A 15,574-nucleotide genomic window follows, 5' to 3' on the forward strand; every position below is an offset into this window, starting at 1 on the left:
CTGGGTCGGGGCCAATTCGAGCTCTTTGAATTTGCTCCACCTTTCACTTACATTGGGATTCAAGGCACCGTTTACTGGTTACTGTAGTAAAAATGGATTGACTGATTGTTGTTGATGGCTGCCTGACTCGAATGTGTAATTATTAAGAAGATATCTACAATTTACAGTTAATGTCGGATGGTTATAACTTTAAATATTCGAGGTGGATTTAGAAGATTTTGAATAAAAATCAGGCGTTTGCAGCGTTGCGACTCATTAAATGCTTCAGTGGTTCAGGTTTGGGTTGGGTTGACACAGAAATTTTGATAGTTTTATTATTTTAAATTTATTTCACCTTTATTCATTCAGGCAAGTCAAGAACTTATTTGCAATGGCAGCTGGACAAAATGTTTGAATATTAAGCTGGTCCAGTTAGCTCTCAGCCAGATCCCTCAGTCTTTTGGACAATAATGCAAAAAATTCAACTTAATATATATCTTACATATGTTGTAATCAAAAAGATTCACATAACTTTTTTTTTATTAGTTGATTTTCCCCTTATATTCTAAATCACACACACACACACACACGCGTGTGCGCGCATATATATATATATATATATATATATATATATATATATATATATATATATATATATATATATATATATATATTTTTTCCCTTATCTAGGCTAGGTCTTGCGTTGCATGGTATGTCTGTTTCTTTTCAACAGTGACCAGTTTAAGGAATGTGATTCTATTGTAGTCATATGATGCGTCTTTTCTTCTCTGACCCCCTGTGTTAGAGAGAGGGGGGGTCCTTTTCAAGAAGAGTGCGTTATAATACTGAAGATTTAAAGGGCACTCTACAGGGTTTTCTTTTACTGGATCTTTACCACGTTTTGATTTCCAATACACACAATCTCCAATACCTTCATCCAGTGTGATTCACATTCTTCTTTAGTATGCCCAGAGCTCTTAATAAGCCATCACTGTGCACTGTGGTTTGGATGCCCATCAAAGAGCATGATGCATAAATAGTCAAAAGTTCTTCTTCACCGGTTACCGTTGTCTTACTAGTTTTGTTTAGAACTTTTATATCGTTACAGGTAGGGAGTATTTATCAATAGTTAACATTTGATTTAAGTTTATTTTTTCCAATACCCAATTCAGTGGTTGAGACTAGATTAAGACTGATGGCAATACCAAGTATGTTATCGGTTCATCCCTAGTTGCATTAACGTTACACTCTAACGTACATGTATGTTCTTTCTGCTGGTTTGTTTTTTCCTTATTTCCACTTCTTGCTAGTCTTGTTTCTTAGATCGGGAATGGAATTCAAATTAGTATGTTTTTGGCACTTTCTTTGGCATCACCAAAGCATCCGTGACTGAAAAGATAATCTAATTGAAATCTGTGTTTTCACCGCGTGACTGTTTCTTGTTGGGTTGACACCAGTCGGAGCGTCACTCTATTGTACTTTATTTCCCCGTGGCCCCTACACAACAGAGAAGGGGATTCCTTCTCCCCCTGACCTGCTTATAATGCTGGTGGAATGCTAAAGATCCAATGCCAAATCTGAGTGTGAAGTGTTTAGTGGAGTATTTTGGAGGCTCAGGAGGATAAGTGGCATTTCAGCTCACTCAGATATTTTTTATGTCATTTACTCTCTATTTTACTTTCCTTATCCATTGACTGTGAGGTATCAAAGTAAGCTTAACACGTATCGTAAGTTTGAAGCCTAAAGGTTACTGGCAGTAATTATTGGGGCTGCTTTCTACCTCACTGATTGGCTCTGCTTTCCTGCACTCCCTGTGAAGTTGGACCTAATCACATACCAGACCGTGAGTCATCGTTTGGATGAGTTGTGAAATAATCCCTCATGAATGAACATTACAAAAAGGCTTTTATGTAAGCATGAAGGCCTCCCGTTGGTGGGATAAACAATGATTTAGGACGGGCTCAAAAAACTCTTTGGATCCTGAGACACAAACTCATTATAACAAATTGTTACTCATTTTAATTGACTGCCCATGAGGTTATTTATTACACATGGGGCATTAGTGTTTACATCCATAATTTCGATAAGTGGTTGAATGTCTCAACTTAAAAAAAAAACAAAAAAAACTGTGGTCTGCTTTAGAGCTGTGTCAGATTTGGATTCAAATACAGCCGTTATCTACCATTTTGTTTATCAAGTACTTTTGGCGAACGTGTTAAAAGTTTCCTTCTTATACATCCTTCAAAATACAGTGACATGGACATCACATTAGAGTCCTCTTTTCACCCTGTCTCATTTAAGTTACTGTTCAGTGTCAGCATGTATCCCTACCTCTGAGGCCATTAATGGTGCCAGTGTAGTGGCCTTTCACCACTGAACAAAGGTTACAAAACACATTTGTTATAAACTTATAATTTTGATAATGTGACAGTCACTGATATGTTCACTTCATGGCCTTGAGGTGCTCCTAAAATGTACTTAAAGTCACTAATAAAACTTGAGACTTCACTGATTTCGACCAGTGAATGTCACACTGCACTACTGCAACATGCCTTGCATGTAAAAGCAAAATCTTTATTACGTAGTGTAAGCTCCAAAACGATTTATACTGTACATCATTTTCTAATTGATGTGAGGCAGTTTGGAAATACCCTTTTGAGAAAAATTAGGAAACAACAGACGCACACCCACAAATACAAAAAAAATATAGTACAGTTTTGTTGTTCACCATCTGATTCTGATTATATCCCGTTTCTTCAGGACTGTCAGAGGTGCTGAGATCATCCCTTTTTGCTCTCATCAACATGTGTTACACTTCATTGCAGCACGGATAATGTTGGTAACATTTCTCTTTTAAAGCATGATGAGCAGACAACTGGCTGTCCTCATTTAATCAGGATTTTTTTCCAGTAGTGCATCTTAGATCACAGTTTTCCTGGGCTTCTGTTGAAGAATACAAGCTCCTTAAAGCAGTATACAAGCCCATGTTCAAACTTCAGCCAGTTTTGAAAGAAAGTATTTTTTTATATTGCTTAAATTCAGATAATTCAGCCTGTTCAGGTCTAAAATACAACCAAGAGCATATGTGCTATTTTATAGTTTAAGTCTCCGCTGGTTCATGGGTCACGACAAAACGTAAACATAAACCCCTCTCTAAAACGGCAACTTAGAAAAACAACAACCATTTCTTAAAATGTTAAACTATTGCTATAATATTGAGGATTAATCATCACTCGTAAAAAAAAGTGTGTAATACAGTACCAACATACAGTAGATATACAGTAGCTCATTAGGACAGAAACATTCCTAATTATGTCATGAATTGAATTAGTTGTGTGTCACTACAGTCCTTTGTTGTGTGCTGTAACTGTCAGTCAGATCAGATGACTGTCAAGGTGAAACATTTATATCAATAGACTTCAAAAACACATTCTGATTGGCTGCTGAACTTGCAGGCCAATTGTGAAAGGCCCATCCCTTATGGCTCTCTCTCTCTCTCTCTCTCTCTCTCTCTCTCTCTCTCTCTCTCTCTCTCTCTCTCTCTCTCACTCTCTCTCTCACTCTCTCTCTCACTCTCACTCCCTCTCTCTTTCACTCTCATTCTCTGTCGACAAGATAGTGAGCGGGAATCCTGATTCACCTGAAAAACCCGGGAGCATAAAAGATTTACAGGACTTTTTACAAGGAGATTGCCTACATTAATGTAAGTATTAACATCGCGATATACCTAATCTATTTATATATACCTTATTATAGGACTATTTCTTTTTTTTACCATTGAGATATTGTCTAGGAAAATAAGCCTGGTAGTATGTGTGCAATGTGTTAGACAATATTTTCTATAATACAACAAGTGAAGTTGAAGTAATTGAGGGTTTTCTTGGTCAGTGCACTTGTCACTCTGTGTGACCTGGTTTCCCGGCATGTGTGTGTGTGTCTGTCTGTCTGTCTTTTTGGCCCAAGGCTAAGATTTAGCCTGAGAGAGCCATTTGCTTCCCTAGCCAGGGTCACAGTTCAGCTGATAACAAGAGATACTTTGAACTGTGTTTGGTGGGTGTGCGCGGTTGTTTTTTAGGTTTACTAACTGCAGACATTTGATCATTCTTATAAATAACAGTTCTCTACTCAGTATTTGTGAATTTCACTTTTTTAAATAATCACATAGTATGTCTACTAAGACTAATTGAACAGCTGTAGCACATTGTTTATCAAGCCTTACTTGGTCCACATGCTTCCATGTTAAGTAACCACAGTGTGGAAATGCTATCCTGTTGCTAATTTCAGAGTGTTTTTAAATTAGCTTGATGGCAAGCGCAGCTGTCTATCATGCCCCTAGGCACATAGCTTCAGGATTTAAAGCTGCAGTATGCAACTTCTTGCCTGGAGTAGCCAGAATGTTATGCTAGCCTTGCCCTCCTGACCCATGATTGGACAGGTTCATGACCTAACATGTGTCGTGTGTCGGTTGTTTGTGTCCCCAAGTAAGATCAGCCTTAATGTGACAGCTAGCATACAGTATGTACAGCCACAACATTAGCGGAAGCAGATGATGATGAACACAGATGGTTCCCAAATAGAACTTTGTTTTCTCATGTTTTTTAATTGCATCTTGTCTGCAAATTTAGTTTTACGGCACTTTTGTTTCTCATTGCTCCTCCCAATTCTAGTAGTTGCTAAGACTTGCCCTTTGCTACGGTTGCTAATCTCTCTTTTATAAATACGCCCAAGGTTAATGGCAGGTTGGTTCCCATAAAAATAAATCATACATGCCTAACTTGATGTATGATTTCAGGCAATTGGGAATCTACGCATGACAGCACAGGTACACAGTACAATAAATATGATGAAGATATATCTGGTTTGACCTGTTAGTTGACTGTGACACATGCAGGTGAGATTCTTACTGTTATGGATCGGAATGGGCTCCCATTGTGAAGAACAGAGTTCTTAGAAAATGTAATCCGACATGATTTCTGATAACTTGCTTATAAAGACATGGACTTCTGAAAACTGCCTTGATTTTGATTAGCTCAGCCGTGGCAGAGATTTTCCCTCCCACAAAAACTTCTTCAGCATATGACTCATGAGTAAGGTGTCTTCTTTTAATCAGCAGTGTAGCTCAAGGCAAAATGCTCCCATGTCATGCAGTATCAGTAATAGTCAGAGGTATATTGTGCAACTGACACATTGAAATCTATTATTTCAATCAGGAGAGACTTTGTTACAAATATGCAAAGGTTTATTTGTACACATGCATAATATGAAATGTACAGAGTCTTTGGAGATTAGACTCCATCGTTAAAGGGGTAGAGAAACCAAGACATATCCCCCCGATGGAGTCTAGACACTGGTGGTGGTGGTGAAGGAGCACCAAGACCGGACCGAAGGAGGGGAGCAGTCTGCCTGAGGAAGACCCAGGGTGCCGTGGGTGATGATGACTGGAGGTGGAAGGGGAGGAGGAGGGTTGCACTCTTTGCCTGAAATGACAACTGACAGCAGCAGAGAGAGAGAAACAGATTTAAAGCAGGGATGTAATGCTGTGATTGGCTAGTGAAATTCATGGCCGATTCTGATTGGTTTAACTGAAAAGTGATTGCCTCGAAACAGCTGATCAGTTTTAGGAAGAGGGAGAGAGAGAGAGAGGTGATGAAGTCTTCCTGAAAGAATTTACGCTGAGCTTCATTTACCTTGGAGCTAATAAACTGCATGTTTGCATCTTTTTAATGATGGGTTTTGTTTTGGTATTAATTATATTTCATAAATAACTATAAGATGAACTTTATTGATACTATGCAGGGAAAATGTATTCTTTTTTGATATTCTTTTTTTTATGTAAGACAGATCAATAGGTTATTAAAGGTAGATATTATGAGAATCCCATGATCACCAAACCTGCTTTTTTGCAGTGCTGATGTGGCAATTGTAATGTTTAATATTAATTACAATTTTTACATTTTCAATGGGAAGGCAAAATTTGGTAAAACTACTACTTTCCATTAACTAGTTTAGCATGTTTTGTCATGAGGTCTTTTTTATTAGCTCCACTATATTGATTATTAAAGTCCATTTTGTATAAAAATACTTCATGTAGCCACCTTCTCTGGCCTACTCCAAAATTGTATTTATAGTTGACGTTTATTAGCTTCTGGGAAATTTGGGATCTTGGCATGTCTCTTATTTCTTATTAAAGAAGTGGCTCACACTTTTAAAGCTGTTTCATCAACTCCAGTACAACAACAATGATGCCTAGTGATCAGTGCAGGTTTGTTTTGTTTGTAAAAGCTGCCTTAAGCATACCGCTGGATTCCATTGAGTCAAAATGCCATTTTAGATGTGTGAAACAATGTTCTAGCGATGAACAAAATGAGCATACGTCTAGCAGTGGCACCTCTGAATGTCCTATTATCAAAGGTTATCTTTTTTGACGTGTCAAATCAGTGTTCTCAAAAGGCTACAGCTTAGCTTAGCTGCAAAGACGAGGAGGTCGTATGAAAGTTGGGTGAGCTCATGAATGGAGCACTTGTCTGTTTCATCCCTTGGGCTCAAGTTCTGTCTGTGTGAATGTAGCACAGAGCCTTGAAAAGAGGCTGCAGACATCCAACACAGACAACTTGGTGTGTGTGTGTGTGTGTGTGTGTGTGTGTGTGTGTGTGTGTGTGTGTGTGTGTGTGTGTGTGTGTGTGTGTGTGTGTGTGTGTGTGTGTGTTGGAGGGGGGGGGCGCGCACAAGAATGCTTTGACTGCTTGATTTACTAAGGATCAATGAGTTGAGCCCTTTCCTCCCTATTTGTATTTGTCTTTCTCTCCCACACTAAAAGTGTAGCTGGTCCTCCCTCTCTGGGTCAGTCCCACATTCCTACAGTAGCCCACGCATTTTGGCAGGGAATTGAGGGCTGTGGTTGCTGTAATTATGAGGTTTCTGGCACTAGTTTTTGGGATTTATACATCGCTGGCCACCGTTGACGATACCAGAACCACACAATTAGTATGCATGCATGTTGTGGGTGAATTTGTCTGTTATGGATCCATTTCATGCAACCATGGTGCTTAACTAGTCTCTGCCTAGCTCTTATTTATTCTCCTACCAGTGTGCTAGATTGATCTAGACAGAATACATGAAAGTAAATATCTTTAAGGGACATCATTTCCTATTTATGGTCGAGCTGTGTGATGAAATCCAGCCACTGAACGTGGACTGTTTAGTGTCATAGGCATTGTTAGCTTTCCTCTTTTCATAATTTGCATAATTGGCATCTTTTTAAAAGTATGTGCTTTCATTAAAGACAAGAGTCTTGTATTTCAAGACTGCTGCTGGACAATATCAAAAATAAAAAAGCTGTTTCTGATCATTGTAATTAAATACCTTGATAACATCAACGAGTGTTTGTTGGAAGAGGACGAAAGTTTAGGGTAGTATCAATGTATGATTGTTTAAAGTTTGTCAATTCACTATCATTAGAAACTCAAAGCATGTTGTTACATTTAACACTAATAACAGTCAAATTAATCACGATTGCACACACGTTCTGGAATCCAGAAAGTTTGTTTCCACCTGGATTTTTGTTTTAATTTTGTTTTATATTTGAATCTAAAGCTGGTTTTACACCGCCGCGTAGCAACCGCCCTGACAACCGCCCTGACAACCATCATGACAACCGCTTACCTGCTAGAGCGTTTTCCAAAAAGCAAACAATTTTTAAAAGTTGTTCCTGCCGTCCAGTGGGTACCGCCAAAAGTTCAGGATGGTGAACTCTGCGCGACAGTTAGGCAGTGTCCTCGATTAGGATCCTAAAGGCCTGAGGGTAGAAGCTCCTCCTGAGCCTCTCAGTCCTGGCCATGTGTATCCGGTACCTTCTTCCTGACCTCAACAAGGAGAAAAGGCTGTTACCAGGGTGGTTTTTGATCCTTAATGATTCTCATAGCCTTTTTCTTGCGGTGCCTGGAAAAAGGCTGACATTTTATATCCCAAAGGTAAAATTCTAGGTATCCAGAATATGTAAGTTCATGATGGTAGATACATGGGGGAAATCTAGATATGGGATCCACTTTTTAGACAACATGGCAGGCTGTTAATTATTAGTACTTTGGTAGTGTGGTGATGATATGTCTCCCTTGAGGTTTTCTTATGGTGTTAATCCACACTGTTTCTCCAAGACACATTACTGAAGAATTCAATTCTGGTGATAGTCCAAACACACTTCATTATTTAATTATACCAAGCACATAACGCGTCCTACACTCCATACATCATCTCAGGAAATGGGGATAAATGTGCTGTTTATAGTTTTATTCTTATTGCCCCAGAAGGTTGGTAGTTTTTATGGGTGTAAAATGAGCGTGGTTCCTTCCCTCATTTTTTCCCTCCTGCTGAAATTCAGTATTTGTTGTTTCAGTTGTTTCGGTCACAATGGCTCGTGCTCTGTCCAGCGATTTTGTTGAATAGTTATAGATAAGAAAGCTGATGTGATGAAAGAAGAGAGCACAGAAGGAATTATATTTGTAATGCTCAGTCTTGAACCTTCTCGCTGTCTCACCCAATCTTCTTTGAATATGCTTGAAAGTTGAACATTGCATGAAAGTTTGACATTAATTTTATTGTGAACTAAAACTACTATGCAAATGACTTAATTAACCACATAAATAATGATTGGTGCATCTGTGTTCTCTCTTTTTTTCTCTCTTCTCAGCGCCTGCAAGAGGATAACTACGCCACAGATACAGATCAGGTCCAATCAGGGCTAGCGCACACAGGGACACACATGGCCTTGTAAGCTGTGACTGTAAACCGTACTATCAAGGAAATTCCTCGGCCCTCCAGGGTCCCCTCCGTGGGTTCTCTATCTGGCGGTTTGTACAGCTGCACAAGCTTCTGTTTCTACAACACGCACACTAAACGCACACAGAGCACACTCTGTATGGACATGTTGTCTTAGTCTCTCAAGAGTTCACTGGAAGCTGAAGTAATCATTTGCCCCCAGTACGTGTCTATGACCATGATGGCACATTGACCTTGAAAAGGAAGCTTGGGACTGTTGTGTAGCATGACCTGAAGCAGATCGCTCTCTAATCATCTAAGTGAGTATTTTGAACTGAACTAAAATACAAAATGTTTGATACTGATTAGGGTAGTATGTAAGTCTGTCAGTCACTCATGCAGTCAATCAATCACAAGATAAAACAAGCTTTAATCCCCCCTAGCTGAAACAGTTTAGACATTTTTTAAATATGTGAGCCAATTCAGGGTAAACTCCCTACCATTAGTCATCTAGACCATCTGAGTTATAAACATGACAATGCGGTCACCTTACACAATGTATTGGTTTTGAAGAAATCTCATTTCGTCTTGCTGCTGATTGAGATTGAAGACGTCGCTTCTCAAATGTTAGAAATGAAGAGAATCTTAGAGAAATGTATTTGACTGCAAACCTATTTTAGATATATAGATAAAGGACTTAAGCCGAATTCTGAAGTTCTTCTAAATGCAGTTAGGTTAGATTTCTCATACTTAACTGTCATCAACAGCAAAGTGTTACTTATTTTTAGAGCTGCAGCAAAACAAAGCACAAACGCTCCAGGGAGACGCCATGGCTACTGAAGAAAATCCGACACAGGTCGGGGCTGTAGTCCTGGCTCCGCGTGCTTCACCTCCATCCACTGGGAGTAGACCCAGCAGAGGAGCCAGACACGCAAATGACAGCCAAGAAGTATGGCGATACTCTGAACAATTGTGGCAGTCGAAACAGCGGAGCAGCCCTTCACTCCTCTTATATAGGAAGTTGTCGTGTGACAGTGGAAAAGGGACAATTTTGGACGAGGAATACGAGTGTTTGGATTACAGCTCAAAACTCTCGAGTACCGAAGAAAAACTTTATCCAGAGCTGTCGGCTGGCAGGAGAATTGAAGGAATAACTAACACTGTTCCTCCAATACCTGGGAAATGTTCAGAGGGATCTCCGTGCCAGCTGGACACCCCTGGAGAGGGTGTGGATGCAGGCAGATACAGAACTGGCAGCACCCACTGCTCCTGCACCCTGTCAAGCCTTTACATGGGTCCAAAAATCTATTGTTGCCACAGCCCCAGATCCAGTCCAAGCCCCAGCTCTAGCCCTGTTCACAGTCCTCGCCTCTGCCCCAGCCCCTCTCAGCACAACCATCGACACATCCGTCGCAGCAGCCTGCCTGTGTCTATGCTGGCTTTCCACAAGGTAATAAAGGAGAAAGATGCAAGCCCTGGTTATTTGCAAATTTGTATACATTTAGCTGCTTCACCAAGGATGTGTTACATGTTCTCTGTGCTCTAACATGCTTGTTTTAAAGGTCCCATGACATGCTGCTCTTTGGATGCTTTTATATAGACCTTAGTGGTCCCCTAATACTGTATCTGAAGTCTCTTTCCCGAAATTCATCCTTGGTGCAGAATTACAGCTAGTAGAGCCAGTCCCACAATGAGCTTTCCTTAGTATGTGCCATTTCTATGTCTGTAGCTTTAAATGCTATTGAGGAGGAGGGGGGGGGGGCAAGGTGGAGGGTGGGGGTGTGGCCTTGACCAACCTTGGCCACTTTGCTCGTTTGAAAGCCATGATGTCTCTCTCTCTCATGGGTGGGCCAAATTCTCTGGGCGGGCAAAGCAGAGAAAGGGGAGGTAACCTTGCTCCTTATGACCTCATAAGGAGCAAGATTCCAGATCGGCAGCAGGATACCCAGGGCTCGGTTTACACCTATCGCCATTTCTAGCCACTGGGGGACCATAGGCAGGCTGGGGGAACGCATATTGATGTTAAAAAACTTCATAAAGTGAAATTTTCATGCCATGGGACCTTTTTTAAGCACAAGATGGGAAAAAAACTATCTTTACACTGTAAATTAAATGCTTTACCCAATTAGAAAGCCCATTCGAGGCGCTGCTAATTTAGCTGAACAAAAACGTCATTAAGACTATTTTAATTTGCCATGTTTTCTGCTTCTAGACATTACCCTGCCTCTCAACTCAGTGCAGTCCATCCAGTGAACCGAGCTCTTTGGTGTCATCTCCCTGTAGTTCCCCCCCTGCCAACCACCGCCAGCGTCGCCAGAATGGACACATTCACCGGCATCATCTCAAAGATGGCTACTCGAGTTTAGAGAGGCTCAACAGAAGGCCCAGGGTTAACAAATGCTCCCTGGAGGAATTATTTCTAAGACGAGCATCTCTAGAAACCACAAGGAGAACCACAAGGACAGCCCTAAGGAAGGATGAGAGGTCCTCCTCAGGAGTGACCGGGAACTGTGACGGCGGTGGTAGCGGTGGCAGCAGCAGCAGTGAGGAGGGGGATGGAGAGGGTCTCTTGGATAACACAGAGTTTATTAGAAACCGTAAAGAGCGTTCTACTGTCCTGGTGAGGCGCTTCTTCAAGAATAATCAGAAGGTATTTACATGCAAGATTCCTTTTTAATAGGATTTAACAGTTTTGGTGTTAAATAGAATTTGTATCTTGAACAAATGTGTTCAGTTAATATCTTTAACATGTTTGATATTTTTCTATGTTTATTTTATGACCCTTGACAGTGCCATTTATAGTTTTTCTAAACAAAACAATGTAACACGCTGAAATACTTTTCTTCTTTCCATAAGATGACCAAGTCAGTGTGTACTGGAACCAGAGCGATTGTCAAGACGCTGCCATCAGGACGTATCTCAGAGGAGGTCTGGGACGTGGTGGTTAATCGCAGGCTATGGCCACCCAGCAAGAAGAATATGTGGCCAATCGTAATGCGTGTTATGGGAGAAGAATTCAGAGTCTGCAAGGAGATGCTACATTTTGTTGGAGTTAAGCTACAGCAGGTAAGAGAATGAATGTACACAGACTCACAGATTTTCGTTGATTATTATTATCCCATTACGAGAGAACTGTACCAGTGCAAAAATGATTTCAAGTATACAAGAAAAAAAGGGGAAGTTCTCTGCGCTTCTGCAGACCACAACAATCCGGTGCAACCAAGGCAGGACACAACAGCATAAATAGCATAAAATTGCTGGTGCAACACAGATGTCTTCTTACTTGATGATTTTATTTCTTAAGGTGCATAACAGTGACTAACGTTTCGATGTAGGGTTACATCTTCATCAGAATCCTAAGAAGACATCTGTGTTGCACCAGCAATTTTTTGCTATTTATGATTTCAAGTAAGTCTGCAGTGTTAATAAGCACAATTAAACATATTTTCCATAATCATCCTAAGCCAAGGGTTATTAAGGTTGCCTTTAAGAGTTTAGAAAATATGTTACAGTGGGAGGTACAATCTTTATAGTGTTCATGGCCTTAAATCACTGACGATTCACCTCAAGCTATAATGTGCTTATGCTTCAAGTGCTTTAAAAGCTATGTGGATTTTCCACAGATGATAAGGCATTGGGTTTAATATGTGGTTTGCTTTTCAAGCTCCCCCGCCCCCCCTCCAAGAAAGCTTGGCACAAGATTATTTATGACTTGATTGATTCTTGCTTCAATGGAGGAATTGTTCTTGGCTTTTGCTTTCCTCTGTTTAGGTTGAAATGTTATGCCTGTTATTCATGAAAGATGAATAATTTGTTCAAGGAATATGTTAATAGATCAACACACACACACACACACACACACACACACACACACACACACACACACACACACACACACAAAACACATAGACACTGGCTCTTTGTTCATGGTATGCCCCTGCTGTGGAAAAATGAGTTATTCTCTGTTAGTTCTGCTCCCCATATTACTGACAGACTGAATGACTGAGCGTGTGTGTGTGCGTGTGCATGCGTGCGTGCAGGTGTGTGTGTAAATGGACTGAGCAGAGTTGGCATCTGCATTAAAGTTATAGCCATGGAAATTGGAGAGAGGGTATATGAGCATGACAGAGTGAGAAAGTTAGAGAGAGATGGAAGATGGAGGAAAACCGGCCGAGTGAGACAGAGAGGAGACCCAGGACATTGCTGTGTTATTATCGAGTTCCCAAGCAAGAGGGAGTGTTTTCTACAAACATGAAAACCTCTCACAGGAGCTGTTCAGCTTGACAAACCTTGGCAACTACAATTCAGAGAATGTACATGTTATTGCTACCTTTCAATGTAAGGCATTTTGTGTGGCATAAGTCATGCTTTTCAGTCTTAGAGGTGCAAACATTATGAAAATCTGTGAAAACTGGGAATCTGCAGCATCACACAGGATATTCTCCTGTTGTTTTTTTGTTATCTTTTCCCTCCTCTTCCTGTGAAAACTTAAAACGCATGGAGACCAAAACCCATTGCCTTGAAGACACATACAACGGAATTACACAAGACCAAGTTTATTATATTATAATGCCAAGTAGCATATTGTATTTCTATTTAACTTTTTTGCTATGTGTAACTGTTGCTGCATGGTGGTAGTTTAAATTCCACTACAATATATATAGTGTACATCTGTAAGCTAATTATTAGATAGATATTAGACAACAGGAGGACCGAGTCTACCTGGGCATTTGACTGTGCATGTGACTGTGCATTTATTATGTTTTATGTTATATGATAGGATTCTGACGTGCACAGTTGTAATATACTGTATGTGTGTGCATAAATGCATGGATATGTATTTGTGTTTTATATGGGTTCATGCATAGCTAAGACAGAGCCAAGTACTGTCTATGGATGGGGGCTTGTACACTCTTGCCATACAAACACACACTCATACTCATGTGCATGCTGCAGTGTGGTTTCTGACTTTGCCAAAGTGTTTTTATGAGTCCTTTGTGGTCGTCAAAATACGGTCTGCGTTAAGTCCAGGAAGAGCTGCTTTAATAATGAGCCTATTGAAAATGGGGGAGTTGCCAGCACTTCCCTTGTCAAAACACCATCTGAGCTACTCGTGTAAGGGGTCACCAGAGAAACTCTGAGAACACTGAGCAGCAGTGAATAAGAGTTGTAGCAGGGCTGTCATCGGAATCATAAAAACTATGAGAAAGTACAAATGCATCCTATTACAAAAAACAAATGGGAGTCATGCTGTCATAAACGTGCAGTCGCCAGGAAACATATTCCTTCTATTTTCTGTTTGTTTCTGTTTTATTAGATGGCATACAGCACACACAACGGTGGGAGATCAGAGAGAATATACGACATTTGAGTTAAAAGTGTGTCTGTTTAAACAAAAGTGCAGCATGTTCCTTTGCATCCCAAACCATCTAGTCACAGCTAATGTTGAAAGGTTATGCAGTATTCAGCGCACAAACATTGTAAATTGATTGCGTAATTGCAAAAACAAGACAGAGTCTGTCTCTCTCTACTCCCCTGTCTTTTACACACACACACACACACACACACACACACTTTATGGTAACCTATATGTGGCATGTCAGCCTGACTCTGCAGTAATCATGTTGAGGAGTTTTCTGGAGGTATCCTGTGGCCCTGTGTGTTTATTGCTACAACTTATGAAGTGAGCCAAAGAACACAGGATTATGTGAAGGAGGGATTGGAGCAGAGAGAGAGAGAGAGAGAGAGAAAAAGAGAGAAATTGAGAGAAAGAGAGAAATTGAGAGAAAGAAAATGAGATTTTAACAGTGGAAAAAGAAGAAAATCTACCATGGAAGAAAAGTGAGAAACAAGGTGGGGGGGATCAGGCATGGACTATTTGAGAGAGAGTAGGGAGAGTGAGAGAGTGGAAACAAAAAGGAGGGTTAGACCAAGACAAAGCCCTGAACTTGTGTTTTATATAGGTTTTTACATAAACAAGTTCATAATGGAAAATGGACATGATGGAAAATATAAATGGAGGGAGGGGAGGGGGAGCCTTTTGCATTGTCTCACAAGAGTTTCGAAGTAAAAATGCAAAATACATGTTCAGGGAAGTTTAACACAAGATAAGGAAGTTTTGCATCACTCTGTGCAGGTTTAATGGTAAATCACTGGAGTAGGGATCAGTCTCTGAAACCAGAAGCATTTTATTGTTTGCCTTTTGTAGAGTCTACCAATTAGATCCCTGCTGAGTGCTTTCATTTAACTCAAAGTGGTGTCAGGCCAAGTGGTAAGTGACAATGTGCACCCTACACACACACACACACACACACACACACACACACACACACACACACACACACACACACACACACACACACACACACACACACACACACACACACACACACACACACACACACACACAGACACACACACACAGACACAGACATGGACTACACACCATAGCAGTTTGGGCTAAGTGGTTGTGGGGCTGAGAGATGGATGCTTGTTTGTATATTGTCTTCTCATTACCGAGGATGCAAGTAGTCTTAAGGGACAGGAACACATTCTGCTTTCTAGGGACGTTCTGTGCTTTCCTGTTTTCCTCATTGTGTCTTCTCATAAATCCAGGGTAAATCTGTGCTGGAAAAAGGGAATCAAAAATGTCTCTTTCTGAAGTGCCCCTTAGGAGTTGACTTGTCTCCTTAGATTTCAATATACACAGGCTTGTGTCTTGGAGATATTGTTTAACGCAGACGTTCATCGTTTGCACTATCGATCCAACTGGGAGTTTCTTTGAAGGTGCTCCAGTCAGTCACCTGAAATACTTTTAACTCATCTCACTTTAAAACTATAT

The 15,574-nt window shown here is 40.5% G+C and overlaps 1 protein-coding gene across 9 annotated transcripts in view; it reads left to right on the forward strand.

The window, feature by feature from the left end:
- The window catches only part of plce1 (phospholipase C, epsilon 1), a 92,452-nt gene that overhangs the window by 5,808 nt on the left and 71,070 nt on the right, over positions 1 to 15,574 (forward strand). For 6 of the 9 annotated variants that reach the window (XM_028567108.1, XM_028567109.1, XM_028567107.1 and 3 more), the window contains exons 2-5: positions 8,666 to 9,053; positions 9,522 to 10,183; positions 10,946 to 11,383; positions 11,590 to 11,799. In XM_028567108.1, the coding sequence (XP_028422909.1) occupies positions 9,563 to 10,183; positions 10,946 to 11,383; positions 11,590 to 11,799 (1,269 nt within the window). In that variant the 5' untranslated portion in view covers positions 8,666 to 9,053; positions 9,522 to 9,562. Of the gene's footprint in view, positions 1 to 3,594; positions 3,683 to 8,665; positions 9,054 to 9,521; positions 10,184 to 10,945; positions 11,384 to 11,589; positions 11,800 to 15,574 lie in introns of all 9 variants that reach the window. The other 3 variants (XM_028567105.1, XM_028567104.1, XM_028567106.1) reach the window with 3 other exon arrangements.

Source organism: Perca flavescens, chromosome 21 (assembly GCF_004354835.1).
Source record: "Perca flavescens isolate YP-PL-M2 chromosome 21, PFLA_1.0, whole genome shotgun sequence".
NCBI classification, from domain to species: Eukaryota; Metazoa; Chordata; class Actinopteri; order Perciformes; family Percidae; genus Perca; species Perca flavescens.